At 62.0% G+C, this 12850-nt stretch overlaps 1 protein-coding gene across 7 annotated transcripts in view; it reads right to left on the bottom strand.

Annotated features, from left to right (window-relative positions):
* The window catches only part of GRID2IP (Grid2 interacting protein), a 37444-nt gene that overhangs the window by 12625 nt on the left and 11969 nt on the right, over window positions 1–12850 (bottom strand). For 4 of the 7 annotated variants that reach the window (XM_085591982.1, XM_085591983.1, XM_085591985.1 and 1 more), the window contains 7 exons: window positions 8648–8899; window positions 7042–7127; window positions 6584–6653; window positions 5359–5453; window positions 3487–3670; window positions 1852–2006; window positions 232–330 (listed from right to left, as the gene is read on the bottom strand). In XM_085591982.1, the coding sequence (XP_085448108.1) occupies window positions 232–330; window positions 1852–2006; window positions 3487–3670; window positions 5359–5453; window positions 6584–6653; window positions 7042–7127; window positions 8648–8899 (941 nt within the window). Of the gene's footprint in view, window positions 1–231; window positions 331–1851; window positions 2007–3486; window positions 3671–5358; window positions 5454–6583; window positions 6654–7041; window positions 7128–8647; window positions 8900–11622; window positions 11761–12850 lie in introns of those variants that run through there. The other 3 variants (XM_085591988.1, XM_085591984.1, XM_085591986.1) reach the window with 2 other exon arrangements.

Consider the following 12850-nt stretch of genomic DNA (forward strand, 5'->3'; position numbering starts at 1 on the left):
TTGGACTTGATGATCTTGGAGGGCTTTTCCAACCTAAATGATTCTGTCATTCTATAATTCTGTGAAAAATTCACATGAAAACTTGGATTTCCAGCTGATGCCTCAGTGCTGACCTCCACCTTTGCCTCCATCGTTTCCCATGGTTCACACTTAGGAGCAGGTCAGGAATTTGGCTCGGGGCAGAGCAGGAGAGGGCAGGCAGAGCCGCCAGGTGCCACCCCCGTCACCCACCTGCTGCCCCCTCCTCAGGGCGGGGGGTCCGCAGGCTGCCCCGGCACAGGGAGGCCCCTCGGACGGAGCTGCGGTACCGGTCCTCAGCCTCCGCCTCGGCTGCAGGGGGAAACACCTCTGTGAGGCACGGCCGGACCCCACTGCTCCCCACCCTGCACAGGTACCCCCAGAGCCCCCAGAGCCCCCAGAGCCCCCAGAGCCCCCTGCCCATGGCACTCAGAGCAGCTGCATGCCCAGGACGCTCTCGCTCCACCCCGGCAGCTGAGCAAGTTCCAGGTGCTCGTGCCAGCACAGGGCAGGGATGGATGCGCAGGGACAGGGTATCCAGTCCGTTTTTCCAGCTGGATTGGCATCCACCAGCTCATGGCTCACGTGAAAGTCCAGCCTGAGCTGGGCTGGTCCCAGTAAAGCCTTCCTGCCCCCCAGGGAAAAGAAGGAAGTGGGGCCAGCCCTGGGAAGGAGCACATGGCCCATGCATCGTCCATGTGCAGCTCGGTGTGGCAGCTCAGAGCATCTGTGAGTATGCTGTGAGTATGCTGTGAGCATCCTGTGAGCATCCTGCTCACAGCAGGATGGAGGGAACCCAGCATCCATCCCTGAGGTAGCCAGCAGACCAGACTGGGACGTGGGAGATCAGAGGAGTTTGGAGGCCCGGGGGAAGGACCAGCCCAAACCCAGAGATCTCTGGCTGTGGTGCTGCCAGGCACAGACACACAGAATGGGCCACAGCCACCAAATCTGCTCGTGCTCAGAGACTGTCCCTGAGACACGGAGAGGAGCCAGGGACCAGCCTGGAGCTGGGAGCAGCAGCTGGGACAGGCAGATGTGCTCCTGGGCTTCCCTCCTCCCTGGCTGGGGATTCCTGCCCTGCATTCCTGGAATGCAGCTGTGAGCTTCTGAGGCTGTACACTAATTCCAGGGCACGAATTCCTGCTATCCACAGCCCGTGGCCAGCTGTGACTGCACACACAAAACAGAGGTGGCTGGTGCAGACCCAGCGTGCCTGGAGCACAGCAGGAAGGATCTGCACCAGCACGTGGAGCTGGTTCTGTTTTCTGCTAAAATCACTGTGTTCCTCCAAAGCCTCTCTTCAAACAACACCTCTTTTACCTGTGCTGGGTCTAAAATTAACACATCTGGGTGAGCAGCTGAGAACGGGAAAATTGGAAGCAATTAAGAGTGCGAATGCACAGATTAGGACATTTCACGTCAAACCTGCTCTTCCCAGTCCACCACTGGCTTTGTGCTGCCACAGAACCAGGTGAGGTTGATGGTGAGGGGACACGGGACCAGGGATAAGCACCACCAACTTCCTTTGTGTTTTTGGGAGAGCAGCACCACCTCTCCCAACCGTGGATGTTTTTGTGACATCCCAGGGACGCCGTGACACCCTTATTTTACCTCTCTGCTCTGAATGCTGCCCTTGCACCAGCTGCTCCCTTCCTGGACCTCCTCACCTCTAAGCAGCTGAGCAGCTCCCCAAGCCCTGGCTCCCAGTCACCCTGCGAGGTGGCACCTCTCCTCCCAAGGAGGTTTCACTCCAGACTACACCAGCACAGGGGACCGAGCTCCCAGCACCCGCCAGGACACGGCGTGTCCCTCCTGGGCACCTCCTCTCACCTGCCAGGGCCTTGCACCCCAGAAACCTGTCAAGCTTTTGCTGGCAGTGCTCCTGCTCCTCGTAGCTCAGCAGCTGGTAGATAAACTGCCAGAGGACTTGCTTGGCTGGTGTGTCCAGCACCGGGTACACATCCACAATGAGGGTGTCAATGTTCCTGGAAAAAACATTGACAGTGTCAATGTGCCTGGAAAACAGGAGAGGGCTGGGCAGTGAGGGTGTCAGTGTTCCCAAAAAAACATTGACAGTGTCAATGTGCCTGGAAAACAGGAGAGGGCTGGGCAGAGAGGGTGTAAATGTTCCTGAAAAACAGGAGGAGAGGGCTGGGCAGTGAGGGTGTTAATGTTCCTGAAAAAAGCCATTGATAGTGTCAATGTGCCTGGAAAACAGGAGAGGGCTGGGCAGTGAGGGTGTCAGTGTTCCCAAAAAAACATTGACAGTGTCAATGTGCCTGAAAAACAGGAGAGGGCTGGGCAGTGAGCGAGTCCCTCTGGCACAGCCCCTCCTCCTTCCCAGCCTCATCTTTGCCAGGCCCTGCTTCCTTCAGTGCAGCGATTCAAAAGCACAAGGATGTGGCACCTGGGGACATGGTCGGGGGTGGCCTCAGCAGTGCTGGGGAATGGCTGGACTCGGTCTCAGAGAGCCTTTCCAGCCTAATGAATTCCATGATTTTATGAGTAAGAGGGATGGGGGAGCACAGAAAGCAGAGAGAAGCCCTGGAAAGGTTTGGATTTTAGCCAGCTGCAGGTGAACAGGCTGTGGGAGAGGTGCAGTGGGGAGGGTGGCTGGGCTGGCAGCTCCTGGGGCCCAAAGCTCCATCTGATGTTGGTGTGTAGAGCAGGGAAAAAGCTGCTGGGGATAGCTGAGCACCCCACGCCACGAGGATAGAACAGCCTGCAGCAGGATGAAATTCTGCCCTGGCACAGGTGCCCAGAGCAGCTGGGGCTGCCCCTGGATCCCTGGCAGTGCCCAAGGCCAGGCTGGACAGGGCTTGGAGTGACCAGGGATGATGGAAGGTGACTCTGCCCACGACAAGGGGTGGAACAAGATATTCTTTAAGGTCCTTCCTAACCCAAATCATTCCACGATTCTGTGACAGCCTCTGCTAAAACACTGCTGGAAGACCAAGCAAGGGCAGGAAACGAGGCCACTGCTGAGATCTGAGTGTGCCAGGGGATGTGGCTGGATCCCTGCACAGGACAGGGGGGACGAGGGCTCTGCCAGCCACAGCCATCCCCGTGCAGCCACCAAGGAACGCCGCAGCCGGGATTTTGGGATGGGTGAGGAGACAGGGATGGGACACGGAGAGATTTGCTGAGAGAGCTGCAACAGGATCTGCAGCTGCCAGGGACAGCCAGGCTGCAAGACAGCCTGCACTGGGGCGTGAGGGATGAGAGGTGACCAGCCTAACCTAAAGGAACCAAACACGAAGGGTCTGCTCTGTCCCCAGGCAGGACACCCGGACTGAGGTGGGCTCCTGCACAGGGAACACCCGGCTGGGGAACCCGGAGAGCACAGGGGCGGCAGAGCTCTGTGCCAGCCCCCAGCCCCGGTGTGCCCTGCCTGCCAGCCACCCTGGCACGGGCACTGCCCCGGGCCAGCCCCCGGAGGGGATGCCCCTGCTGGCACGGAGTTACCGGTGTTGGAAGAAGCCCTCCAGCGCCTTGCAGACGGCGAAACGCTCGGGCGGGGTCAGCAGGTGCTCCAGCTGCTGCGGGAACGTCCTTCCTTGGATCCTGACGCTAGAGGGGAGAATCTCTGCAACCCACTGCAGGGAGGTGAGGGCCGAGGAGCTGCTCGGGGACTCAGCAGAGTCAGAGTCTGCAAAATAAATATTCCATCTTTCCTTGGCTTCCTTTGGGGGCACCGGAGCGGTCTGGGCGCCGCCGGCTGCGTGCTTTGCGGTAGGTCGGGTTGGATGGGGTGGGGAACGAGCTGGTCTGGTGGGAGGTGCCCCAGCCCAAGGCAGGGGGGTGAAATAAGATCATCTTTAATGTCCCTTACAACCCAAACCAGGCTGCTGCGGCTCTGGGGCTGGACTGAGTGCACCTGCAAACGAGCTGGGGCGTCCCAGGGCTCCTAACGAGGGCTGAGGGGAGCCCAGAGCTGCTCCAGGGGGAAGAGCCAGGCCTGGCTCTGGGCATCAGGGAGCAGCACCCCAACAGCACCGGGACCCTGCAGCCCCCACAGGCCTTGGGGACCGCGCTGTGCCCGGGGCATCCTGCCCTGCACGGGCACCCCCCAGTGCCCAGACACCCCGAGCTCTGTCAGCCACCGGTCCCTGCAGCAGGGAGCAACCCTGCACATCAGCACTGCTCCTGCACATCAGCACTGCTCCTGCACATCAGCACTGCTCCCTGCAGATCAGCACTGCCCCTGCACATCACCACTGCTCCTGCACATCAGCACTGCTCCTGCACATCAGCACTGCTCCCTGCACATCACCACTGCTCCCTGCACATCAGCACTGCTCCTGCACATCACCACTGCTCCTGCACATCAGCACTGCTCCTGCACATCACCACTGCTCCCTGCACATCACCACTGCTCCTGCACATCAGCACTGCTCCTGCACATCAGCACTGCTCCCTGCACATCAGCACTGCTCCTGCACATCAGCACTGCCCCTGCACATCAGCACTGCTCCCTGCACATCAGCACTGCTCCCTGCAGCAGAGAGCAACCCTGCACATCAGCACTGCTCCTACACATCAGCACTGCTCCTGCACATCAGCACTGCTCCCTGCACATCACCACTGCTCCCTGCAGTAGAGAGAAACCCTGCACATCAGCACTGCTCCTGCACATCAGCACTGCTCCCTGCACATCACCACTGCTCCCTGCAGTAGAGAGAAACCCTGCACATCAGCACTGCCCCTGCACATCAGCACTGCTCCTGCACATCACCACTGCTCCCTGCACATCAGCACTGCTCCTGCACATCACCACTGCTCCCTGCACATCAGCACTGCTCCCTGCACATCACCACTGCCCCTGCACATCAGCACTGCCCCTGCACATCAGCACTGCTCCCTGCAGTAGAGAGAAACCCTGCACATCAGCACTGCTCCCTGCACATCAGCACTGCTCCCTGCACATCAGCACTGCTCCCTGCAGCAGTGCCAGCCCTGCAGCAGTGCCAGCCCTGCAGCAGTGCCAGTCCTGCAGAGCCCATCCCGAGCCACGGGCTCTGCCTGCCAGCAGCAGGCATGGCGTTGGATTACTGCAGACAAGGACACGACGCACGGGAAGGATGCTGTGAGGAACACCAAGGACAGCCACACAGCAGGGTGAGCCCTCCTGAGAGCAGCCAAGCCTGAGGTCCAGCCTGGTCCCACACAGCGCAGGGCCTCGGGCATCCATCGGCATCCATCGGCATCCATCCATCCCCCAGGCAGCGCGTTAAACCTGCTCAGCCCATGGAGGCGCCGGCAATTCCCTCCCGCGCCGGGAATTCGGGAGCTGGCCTGGCCTTTCCTCTCTCCACACCCTCCTCCCTGCTCTCTTACCGTTGGAGAAGCTGACGATGCCCTCTTCCACCACCAAGGTGGGCATGGCCCCGCTGCCCTGCAGCATCGACACCACCTTGTCGTGGGAGCAGTTCCTGCGGGCACAGCAGAGCCCGGTCAGAGCTGCCCGGCCCCAGGGCAGCAATTTTCATCTTGGAGAAGCCTCCCCGTGCTGCTCAGAGCCAGATTGGGCCCCGCTGTGATTCCCTGGATTCTCGCCAGCCTCCCGAGGGAGAGCCTGGGTCCTGCCCCATGAGTGGGCACCAAGGAATTGCCACGGGAATGCCTGTGGCCACCCTGAGGAGGGCCATGGCACAGGAAGGCAGACTTAAGCTACACCCAGACCCAGAAAATTCTTTTTCCTTTAAATAACACAGCGCTGCAGGTCTGTCCTCGCCTGTCCTAATTCTGCACGAGAAGAAAATGCAAGGTGAATATAAGGTGTAATTTTGTAGGTGAAAAAATCTTGGGATGCCCTTGGAGAAGGGCATGGGCCAGGCTGGGACAATGCCTGCCAAAAGCAGGGCTCAGAGGACAACCCTGTGCCCGGGCTCTTTTTTCTGGCAGTGCTGCATCAGCCAAGAGTTCGCTGGATCAGCTGAAACGTGAGAACCTGATCCCTGACCGAAGCAGCATCAGTTTAACCTTTAAATATTCATCACTCTCTCTTGTCCTGTAGCCTCCTCTAACCCTTTGCTCTTGGTTTTTATGCAGGGACACACACAAGGACACAGCACTGGTGAGGGCACAAATCCCTCTGGTCCCATTGCTTTGGGTGCACAAACAATACACAGAATTAACTTCTGCGTACAAATGGGATTCCCAGGTGGATTTAAGGTTATGTTGCCATTGTGGGAGTGGTTCCCGGGCTGGATGGGGCTCTGCTGCTCTCCAAAGCAGAGCCTCAGGTGTTTAACACACACAGATTAACTCAGAGTGCCTGGAACTGGGGTGGGCTGCGGTCAGAACCCAGGCCATATAAACTGTCTTGTGCAGAGAACTCAGAGGAGGAGCAGGGGTGGAGAAAATGCTCCTCTTAGAGCCAGGAAATGCTCCTCTTAGAGCCAGGAAATGCTCCTCTTTTGGACAGCAGCACTGAAGGAGCTGTCCCCAGCTGTCCCCACAGGGGGACCAGGGCCAGCAGCTCCCGTTCCCCCTGCCCAGGAGTGACCACAGCGAGTGCCCAGCCCCTGCCCCCGGCCCTGGTGCCCTGCACAGCTCCTACCTCATGTCCAGCCCGTTGAGGAACAGGATCCTGTCTCCAGCTTTGAGGGCAGCCTTCTCCGCCGGGCTCCCTAAAGGCACACGGACAAAGGGGCCCCAGCTGCAGCACCTCTGGCTGGGACGGGGGTCCAGGGCCCCCCCCGGGCAGGGCACCCCCTGCACCCAGCTCGTCTGGGTGGGCCGGGGCCGTTCACCAGCCGGGTGCAGCACCAGCCTGCACTGGGAGCACTGGTGTCATTTTGGGACGGTCGCTGAATGCGTTTCCCACTTCTCACAACGAGGAGTGGATAAAGCCAAACCAAACTGCACCAAAGATGTTCATTATTCATTATTCCACTGGAAAAGCTCCCCCACTGAGCCTTGGGAAAGTCCCTTTTGCTCTGTTCTGGCAAACAGCACTTAACATTCCAGGTTCAGAGCAGAGATCTGTCAGCGATGCCCCGAATCTCGTGTTCTTACCCGGCAGCACAGACTCGATCCACACCGGGGCATGGCCACGGAGCGTGAAGCCAAAGCTCCTGTTGCCTTTATAAACTCGCACGGTTCTGGGGGTGAGAAAGGCAAACAGGACATCAGAGTAGAAGATCCAGCCCTTGTTTCCTCCCCCAGCCCCTCCACAACCCTGTTAGCCCAGGTTCTCCTGAGTGCTCAAATCCCCAACGCTCCCAATGTCCCCACGAGGTCCCCTTCAACACCAAAGTGTTTTTCAAATGTGGTTTCAAAGTGGAATAGAGGATAAATGTGTAGATCTAAAGAATAAATATATATCTAAAAGCTAAAATCATCTGGTTCCAACCCTCCCATGGCACAGAGATGGAACTGGATGATCTTTAGGGGCTCTTCCAACCCAAAGCAGTCTGTGATTCTTTATTGCAGAGAATTAGAGAGACAATGTGGTTCAGGGAGCAAAGGTCTCACAGATGATGAGAGAGGAATTAAATTCCTCTGGGAAATTTTGGAAGGAGCATTAGGAAATCTCCCTGCTGGGAGGCTGATTGGAGCTGGGAGCTGTTCCTGCAGGGAGCTGGGGGAAGGCAGCACGACTGAGATAATTTTCAATTAGTGGGATCCTGCGCTGGCAGGGAGGGAGGCCGGGCTGGGAGTGAATTTTGGACAAGTCACGAGGAAGAGCAGCCTGGCAGGAAGGGCTGGTGCCCTGCTCGGGCAGGCTCTGCGGGCAGCACGGAGCCCTGGCCATCTGGGCACCGGCAGGGAAGTGGGTTCATCCCGAGCTCCTGGGACTGTCCTGCCCTCCTCCCACAGCCTGGCACCCGGGCACCTGCTGGGCAGGGCAGGGCAGGGCCAGACACCGATTTTAGGGTGGGAAAGGACCTTTCAGATTGTGAGACCCACCTGGCGAGCCAGCACCACCCCTGTGCTGGCCACTGACCCTGGCCTCGAGTGCCCCATTCACCTTTTCCTCAGCACCTCCAGCAGTGGGGATGCCACCTCTGCCCGGTGCCAGCGCCTGGCAACCCTCGCTGGGCAGGAGTTTTCCCTGATACCCAAACTAAACCTCCCCTGTGCAGCTTGAGGCCATTTCCTCTCATCCTGTCACTCCTTACCTGGGAAAAGAGACCAACCCAGCCTGGCTCCAGCCTCCTTTCAGCCTCCCCTGTGCCCCGAGTCCTGCTGGCACAGCTGGGTACCCTGAGTCCTGCTGGCACAGCCTGAATCCTGCTGGCACAGCTGAGCACCCTAAATCCTGCTGGCACAGCTGAGCACCCCAAATCCTGCTGGCACAGCTGAGCACCCCAAATCCTGCTGGCACAGCTGGGCACCCCCCCCAGTGAGGAGCAGCCATCCCCGCTCAGCCTGCCTGTGCCACCCCAGCTCCCCACCCAGCTCTTCACCCAGCCCTGCAGAGCCGAGGGGACGCTGAGGGTGCCCCGGAGCTGGGACAAGGGGCACAGAGCTGCCACGAGGGGCACGGAGCTGCCCACCCTTCCAGAGGCAGAGCTCTCTGTCCATCCCCATCCCAGGAGAGCTCCCCACCGCAGACGCCCCTCCGCGTCCCCGGCTCCCCTCCCGCCTGGCATCGCACGGAGCCGCCCGCGGGCACTACCTGCGGGCAGCCCCCGCGGCCGCGCTGCCGCCGGGGAGCGAGGTGGTTTTGCGGAGGCTCTTGCCGAGCTCCTCGTGGCTGCGGGGCACGGAGCTGGCGCGGGTGGACACCAGCAGCCGCTCGGGGTGGTCCTCGCTGCGGCTGCGGCGCAGGCGGCTGCCGTGCTCGCTCTTGGAGCGGCACAGCTTGCTGATCAGGCTCTGCGACACCACCTCGTCAAAGCGCTGCCGGTGCTTCTTGGGGATGAAAATCCTGCGGAAGGCAAGGGGGCAGAGTGAGGAGCGCGGCCCGGGCAGCTGCGGCGCGGAGCGGAGCTGCGGGGCCGCGCATCCCCGGCAGGGCAAGAGCTGAGCTCCTCCTGTCAGCCTGGCACCCGTCCTCGCAGAGCTGGGGGTGCTGGGGACACCGGGGGGACACTGAGGGTGCTGGGGACACCGAGGGAGTTGGGGACACCAGGGGGACACCAGCTGCATCTCTTCCCCCATCCCATGCAGAGCTCCATTGGAGAAATGATGTTGAACCTTCCCTCAGACCCGCCTCTTCTGGGACTCCCAAAACGCTGTCCCCCATCTCCTGGCCCAGACTCTGCTCTCCCGGGCCCCGGCCGTGCACGTTCCACCCTCCAGCTCCCTGCACAGCCAGGCGGGAGCCTCGAGCCCTTGGGAGATGCCGGAGCTGCAGGGCCGGGCAGGGCAATGCCACAGGCAAGGGGACACCCCCAGAACTGGCTCTGGTTCGGGTCACCTCCCTCTGCCCCTTGGTAGGAGCAGCCAAGTGGCCTTTGTGCCCTGCAAGGAGCCTCAGGACACTCAGGGGATGCACGGGGAGTGCACAGCAGGATCCCAGGAGAGAGGGAGGGAGGAACACTCACTCCCACCTGGGCCTGGGTGAGCTCCCTAACCCCGGAGACACTTTTCCTTTTCCTCTTCCTTTCCCTTTTCCTTGTGCCTCACAGCAGCCAGACCCCAGCAGCTGCTCACCTTCCCCCGGCCTGCACTGGCACATTTCGGGGCTCCTGGAGGATCTGGCATCCCCGGGTGTTTCTATAGCAACTCCTGCAGCTGCAGCTCGTGGAGACGGAACCAGCCCCGCTAGCGCCGGCCCCTCGCGGGTGGGAGAGCGGGGCCGGTGCTTCAGCACAGCCCCGAGGGCTGGCAGCTCAGCCCGGGCACCGCCTGCCCCACCAGAGCGGGGACTGGGCCAAACTGGTGCCAGAGCACCCAGAGGAAGCTGCTCTGAGGGGTGGCACCAGCGGGATGCAGCTGGGGCTGGCAGGGGATCCCACAGGGCTCCCTCGGGCAGCTTCACCAAGGGAACACAAAATCCTGGCTGGAGACGGAGGAGGAGAGGCTTCAAATCCCGAATCCAGCGGGACCAGGACGTCTCTGTTTCCCCCAGGCAAAGGCAGAGCTCAAAACAAGAGCTGGAGGCAGCCCACAAGCCACCCGAGGCTGGCAGCTGCTCACGCAGAGCATCTGGTGACAATTTAAAACAAGTAACACATCGGTGCAATTCACAGGTGATTTGTGATTAAGCAGCAACTAAAAAAGAGTGACATTTTGCTAATAAATAGTTCACCCCGTGGGACGGGGGAGGATGTGGGTCCCCCAAGCCTCTGCCCTGGGCTGGGCACCCACCAGGGAGGAGTCCGGGTTCCTCACAGGCAAAATGAGCACAATCCCATTTAATTGGCCAAATTACATCGGCCCTGCTCGTTCCAGCAGAGCTGTCCCACTTTGCAGGAGCCTCTGCCTCGGCACTGGGCTGAGGAGCTCAGCCCCAGGCCCGGCCCTGGCACTGCCCCAGGACTGGGACACAGCAGGGCCAGACAGGAGGATCTGCCTGGCTGCTGCACACAATCCCAGCGCAGCAGGCAAACCCTTTCCGTGGCTGCTCCTGCAGGGTCCTGCATCCCGCGGGATAAACCCGGCTTTGTGCACGGCCCCGAGGAGCAGCACCCAGCTGGGGCTTCCCTCTCCCAGCAATCCCCACCGGGATGCACGGAGGTGCCCACCCTGGCTGTGGGGGTCAAGCAGGAGCGGGGTCATACAGTGCTGGCCTTGTGCCCTCTGCTTCCTCCTCCTCCTCCTCCTCAGGTGCTCCAGGTCAGCCCTGCTCTGTTTCGTGTTGCAGGGGTGATGGGAAAGGCACCCCCATCCCTGAGCCCTGTGCCAGCTCCCATGCCCGGTGCCACAGAGCCCCAGGGCACCAGCCCTCCTCTGCAGCAGCTTCTGCACTCATTCAGAACTCGGTGTGCTCGGAGACGTGGATGTGAATTCAGGGCACTTTCCAGGCCAGGAAAGGTCCCAGATGCTCCAGGCTGCTTTACCTTCACTCCATCCCCAAAGCAGCTTGGCCAGGATGGTGGCAGAGTGCCGCTGTGCCCGTCCCCTGCCCTTGGTCCTGCTCGGGCTCCCTTTGGCACCTCTCAGCCTGTGCCAGGCTCCCACCCACAGCTGCCAGGAGGGTCCCTGCCCACCCAACCCTGCGCAGGCAGTCCCGTTCCTGCAGCCCGCCCTCGCCGAGCTGCCTCCCCCACGCCCTGCCAGCGCTCCGGGCAGCCCCTGTGCCACATGCCCGTGCCCTGCCAGGGGACAGTCCCGCCCGGGATGCCGGTGCCGGGGCTCCGCGGGGCAGGACGTGTCCCTGGGGAGGGCAGCGGGGGCGGCCCCGGCCGCTGGAGCCGCCACAGGTTTGCTGACCAGGGGAGCGAGGGGACAGCAGCCTCGCTCCATCGCACCGCTAGCCCCTCGTCCTCACATCCCCCAGCCCTGGGGACAAAGCAGCCCCGGGGGCTCTCCCCACCCCGAGCCCATCCCAGCTCCGCCGGCTCCCGCCGGGGAGCGGCCGGTGCCGCGGCGGGGCCGTCCCGGGGACACAGCGGGGTCCGCAGCCCCGGAGGCGGCCGCGCCGCCCGCGGGGCCCGAGGCTGTGCCAGCACCCCACCCGCGGGCCGGCGGAGCGGGGACACGTACCGAAAATGCCGGGAGAAACTCCGGTCCTTTCCCATTTGGCGGGGCGCGGCGGAACAAAGGGGAAGATGCTTCAGCCGCTCACGCAGCCCAGCCCCGGGCTCGGCTCACGCCCACGGCGCCGCCGCCGCCGGGGCAGCCCCGCCGTGCCGGGCAGCGGGGCCGAGCACCGGGGCAGCCCCGCCGTGCCGGACAGCGGGGCCGAGCACCGCGCTCCCAGCCCCGGGCGAGCTCCGCCGTGCCGGGCAGCGGGGCCGAGCCCCGGGGCAGCCCCGCCGTGCCGGGCAGCGGGGCCGAGCACCGGGCGAGCTCCGCCGTGCCGGGTAGCGGGGCCGAGCCCCGGGGCAGCTCCGCCGTGCCGGGCAGCGGGGCCGGGCCCCGGGCGAGCTCCGCCGTGCCGGGCAGCGGGGCCGAGCGCCGCGCTCCCGGCCCCGGGCGAGCTCCGCCGTGCCGGGCAGCGGGGCCGAGCACCGCGCTCCCAGCCCCGGGCGAGCTCCGCCGTGCCGGGCAGCGGGGCCGAGCGCCGCGCTCCCGGCCCCGGGCGAGCTCCGCCGGCCGCGCTGCGCCCCGCGGCAGCCCCGGGCCTCCCTCTTCCCCAAAACCGCCGGCGCTGGGATTTGCAGCTGGAACGATCTCGTCCTTCCTCAGAAAGGAGGGCACGGCTCGGCGCCCAACTCCGCGGGGATGCCGCCCTGCTGCTAATTAGTTGACTTCGAAAGCGCTTGTGTTTAAATTACGTGCTGCGGAAAGGGGTGAGGAACCTTAAAGGCAAACGGCACCAGGGGTGCGGGTTTTGGGCGGGGAGCTGGAGCTGCCAGGCTGCACCAGGAGCACAGTCGTGGGCCCAAAGCCCCACATGGAGCATCCTCCACCGCCAGGGCAGCACAGCGGTGCCTTTCAGCAGGAGCAAAAGAGAAAAGCCTTCTTTAATTTAAATAACGCCATCTTTAAGCACACCACTGGTGTTTGATGAAGAGGATGTGAGGCTTCGCAGAGCTGCCAACATCACACACAGTCCCCAGGTAGCAACAAAGGAAGGAGAAATGAAAAATGGACGGTTCAGCCCCAGAACAACCGGCAAAGACCCGACCTTGAGTTTGTCAGCTGTGCAGAAAAAAACATCCCAGAGTGGATTAAAACACTGAGCTACACTTGGATTATGTCTAAACTGTGCTGTGGAAACCTCTGCCCATCCTGAAAAGCTCTGCTGGTCCAGCCAGATGCTAAAATC

The sequence above is a fragment of the Lonchura striata genome, chromosome 14, assembly GCF_050655825.1.
Source record: "Lonchura striata isolate lonStrDom1 chromosome 14, ASM5065582v1, whole genome shotgun sequence".
NCBI lineage: Eukaryota > Metazoa > Chordata > Aves > Passeriformes > Estrildidae > Lonchura > Lonchura striata.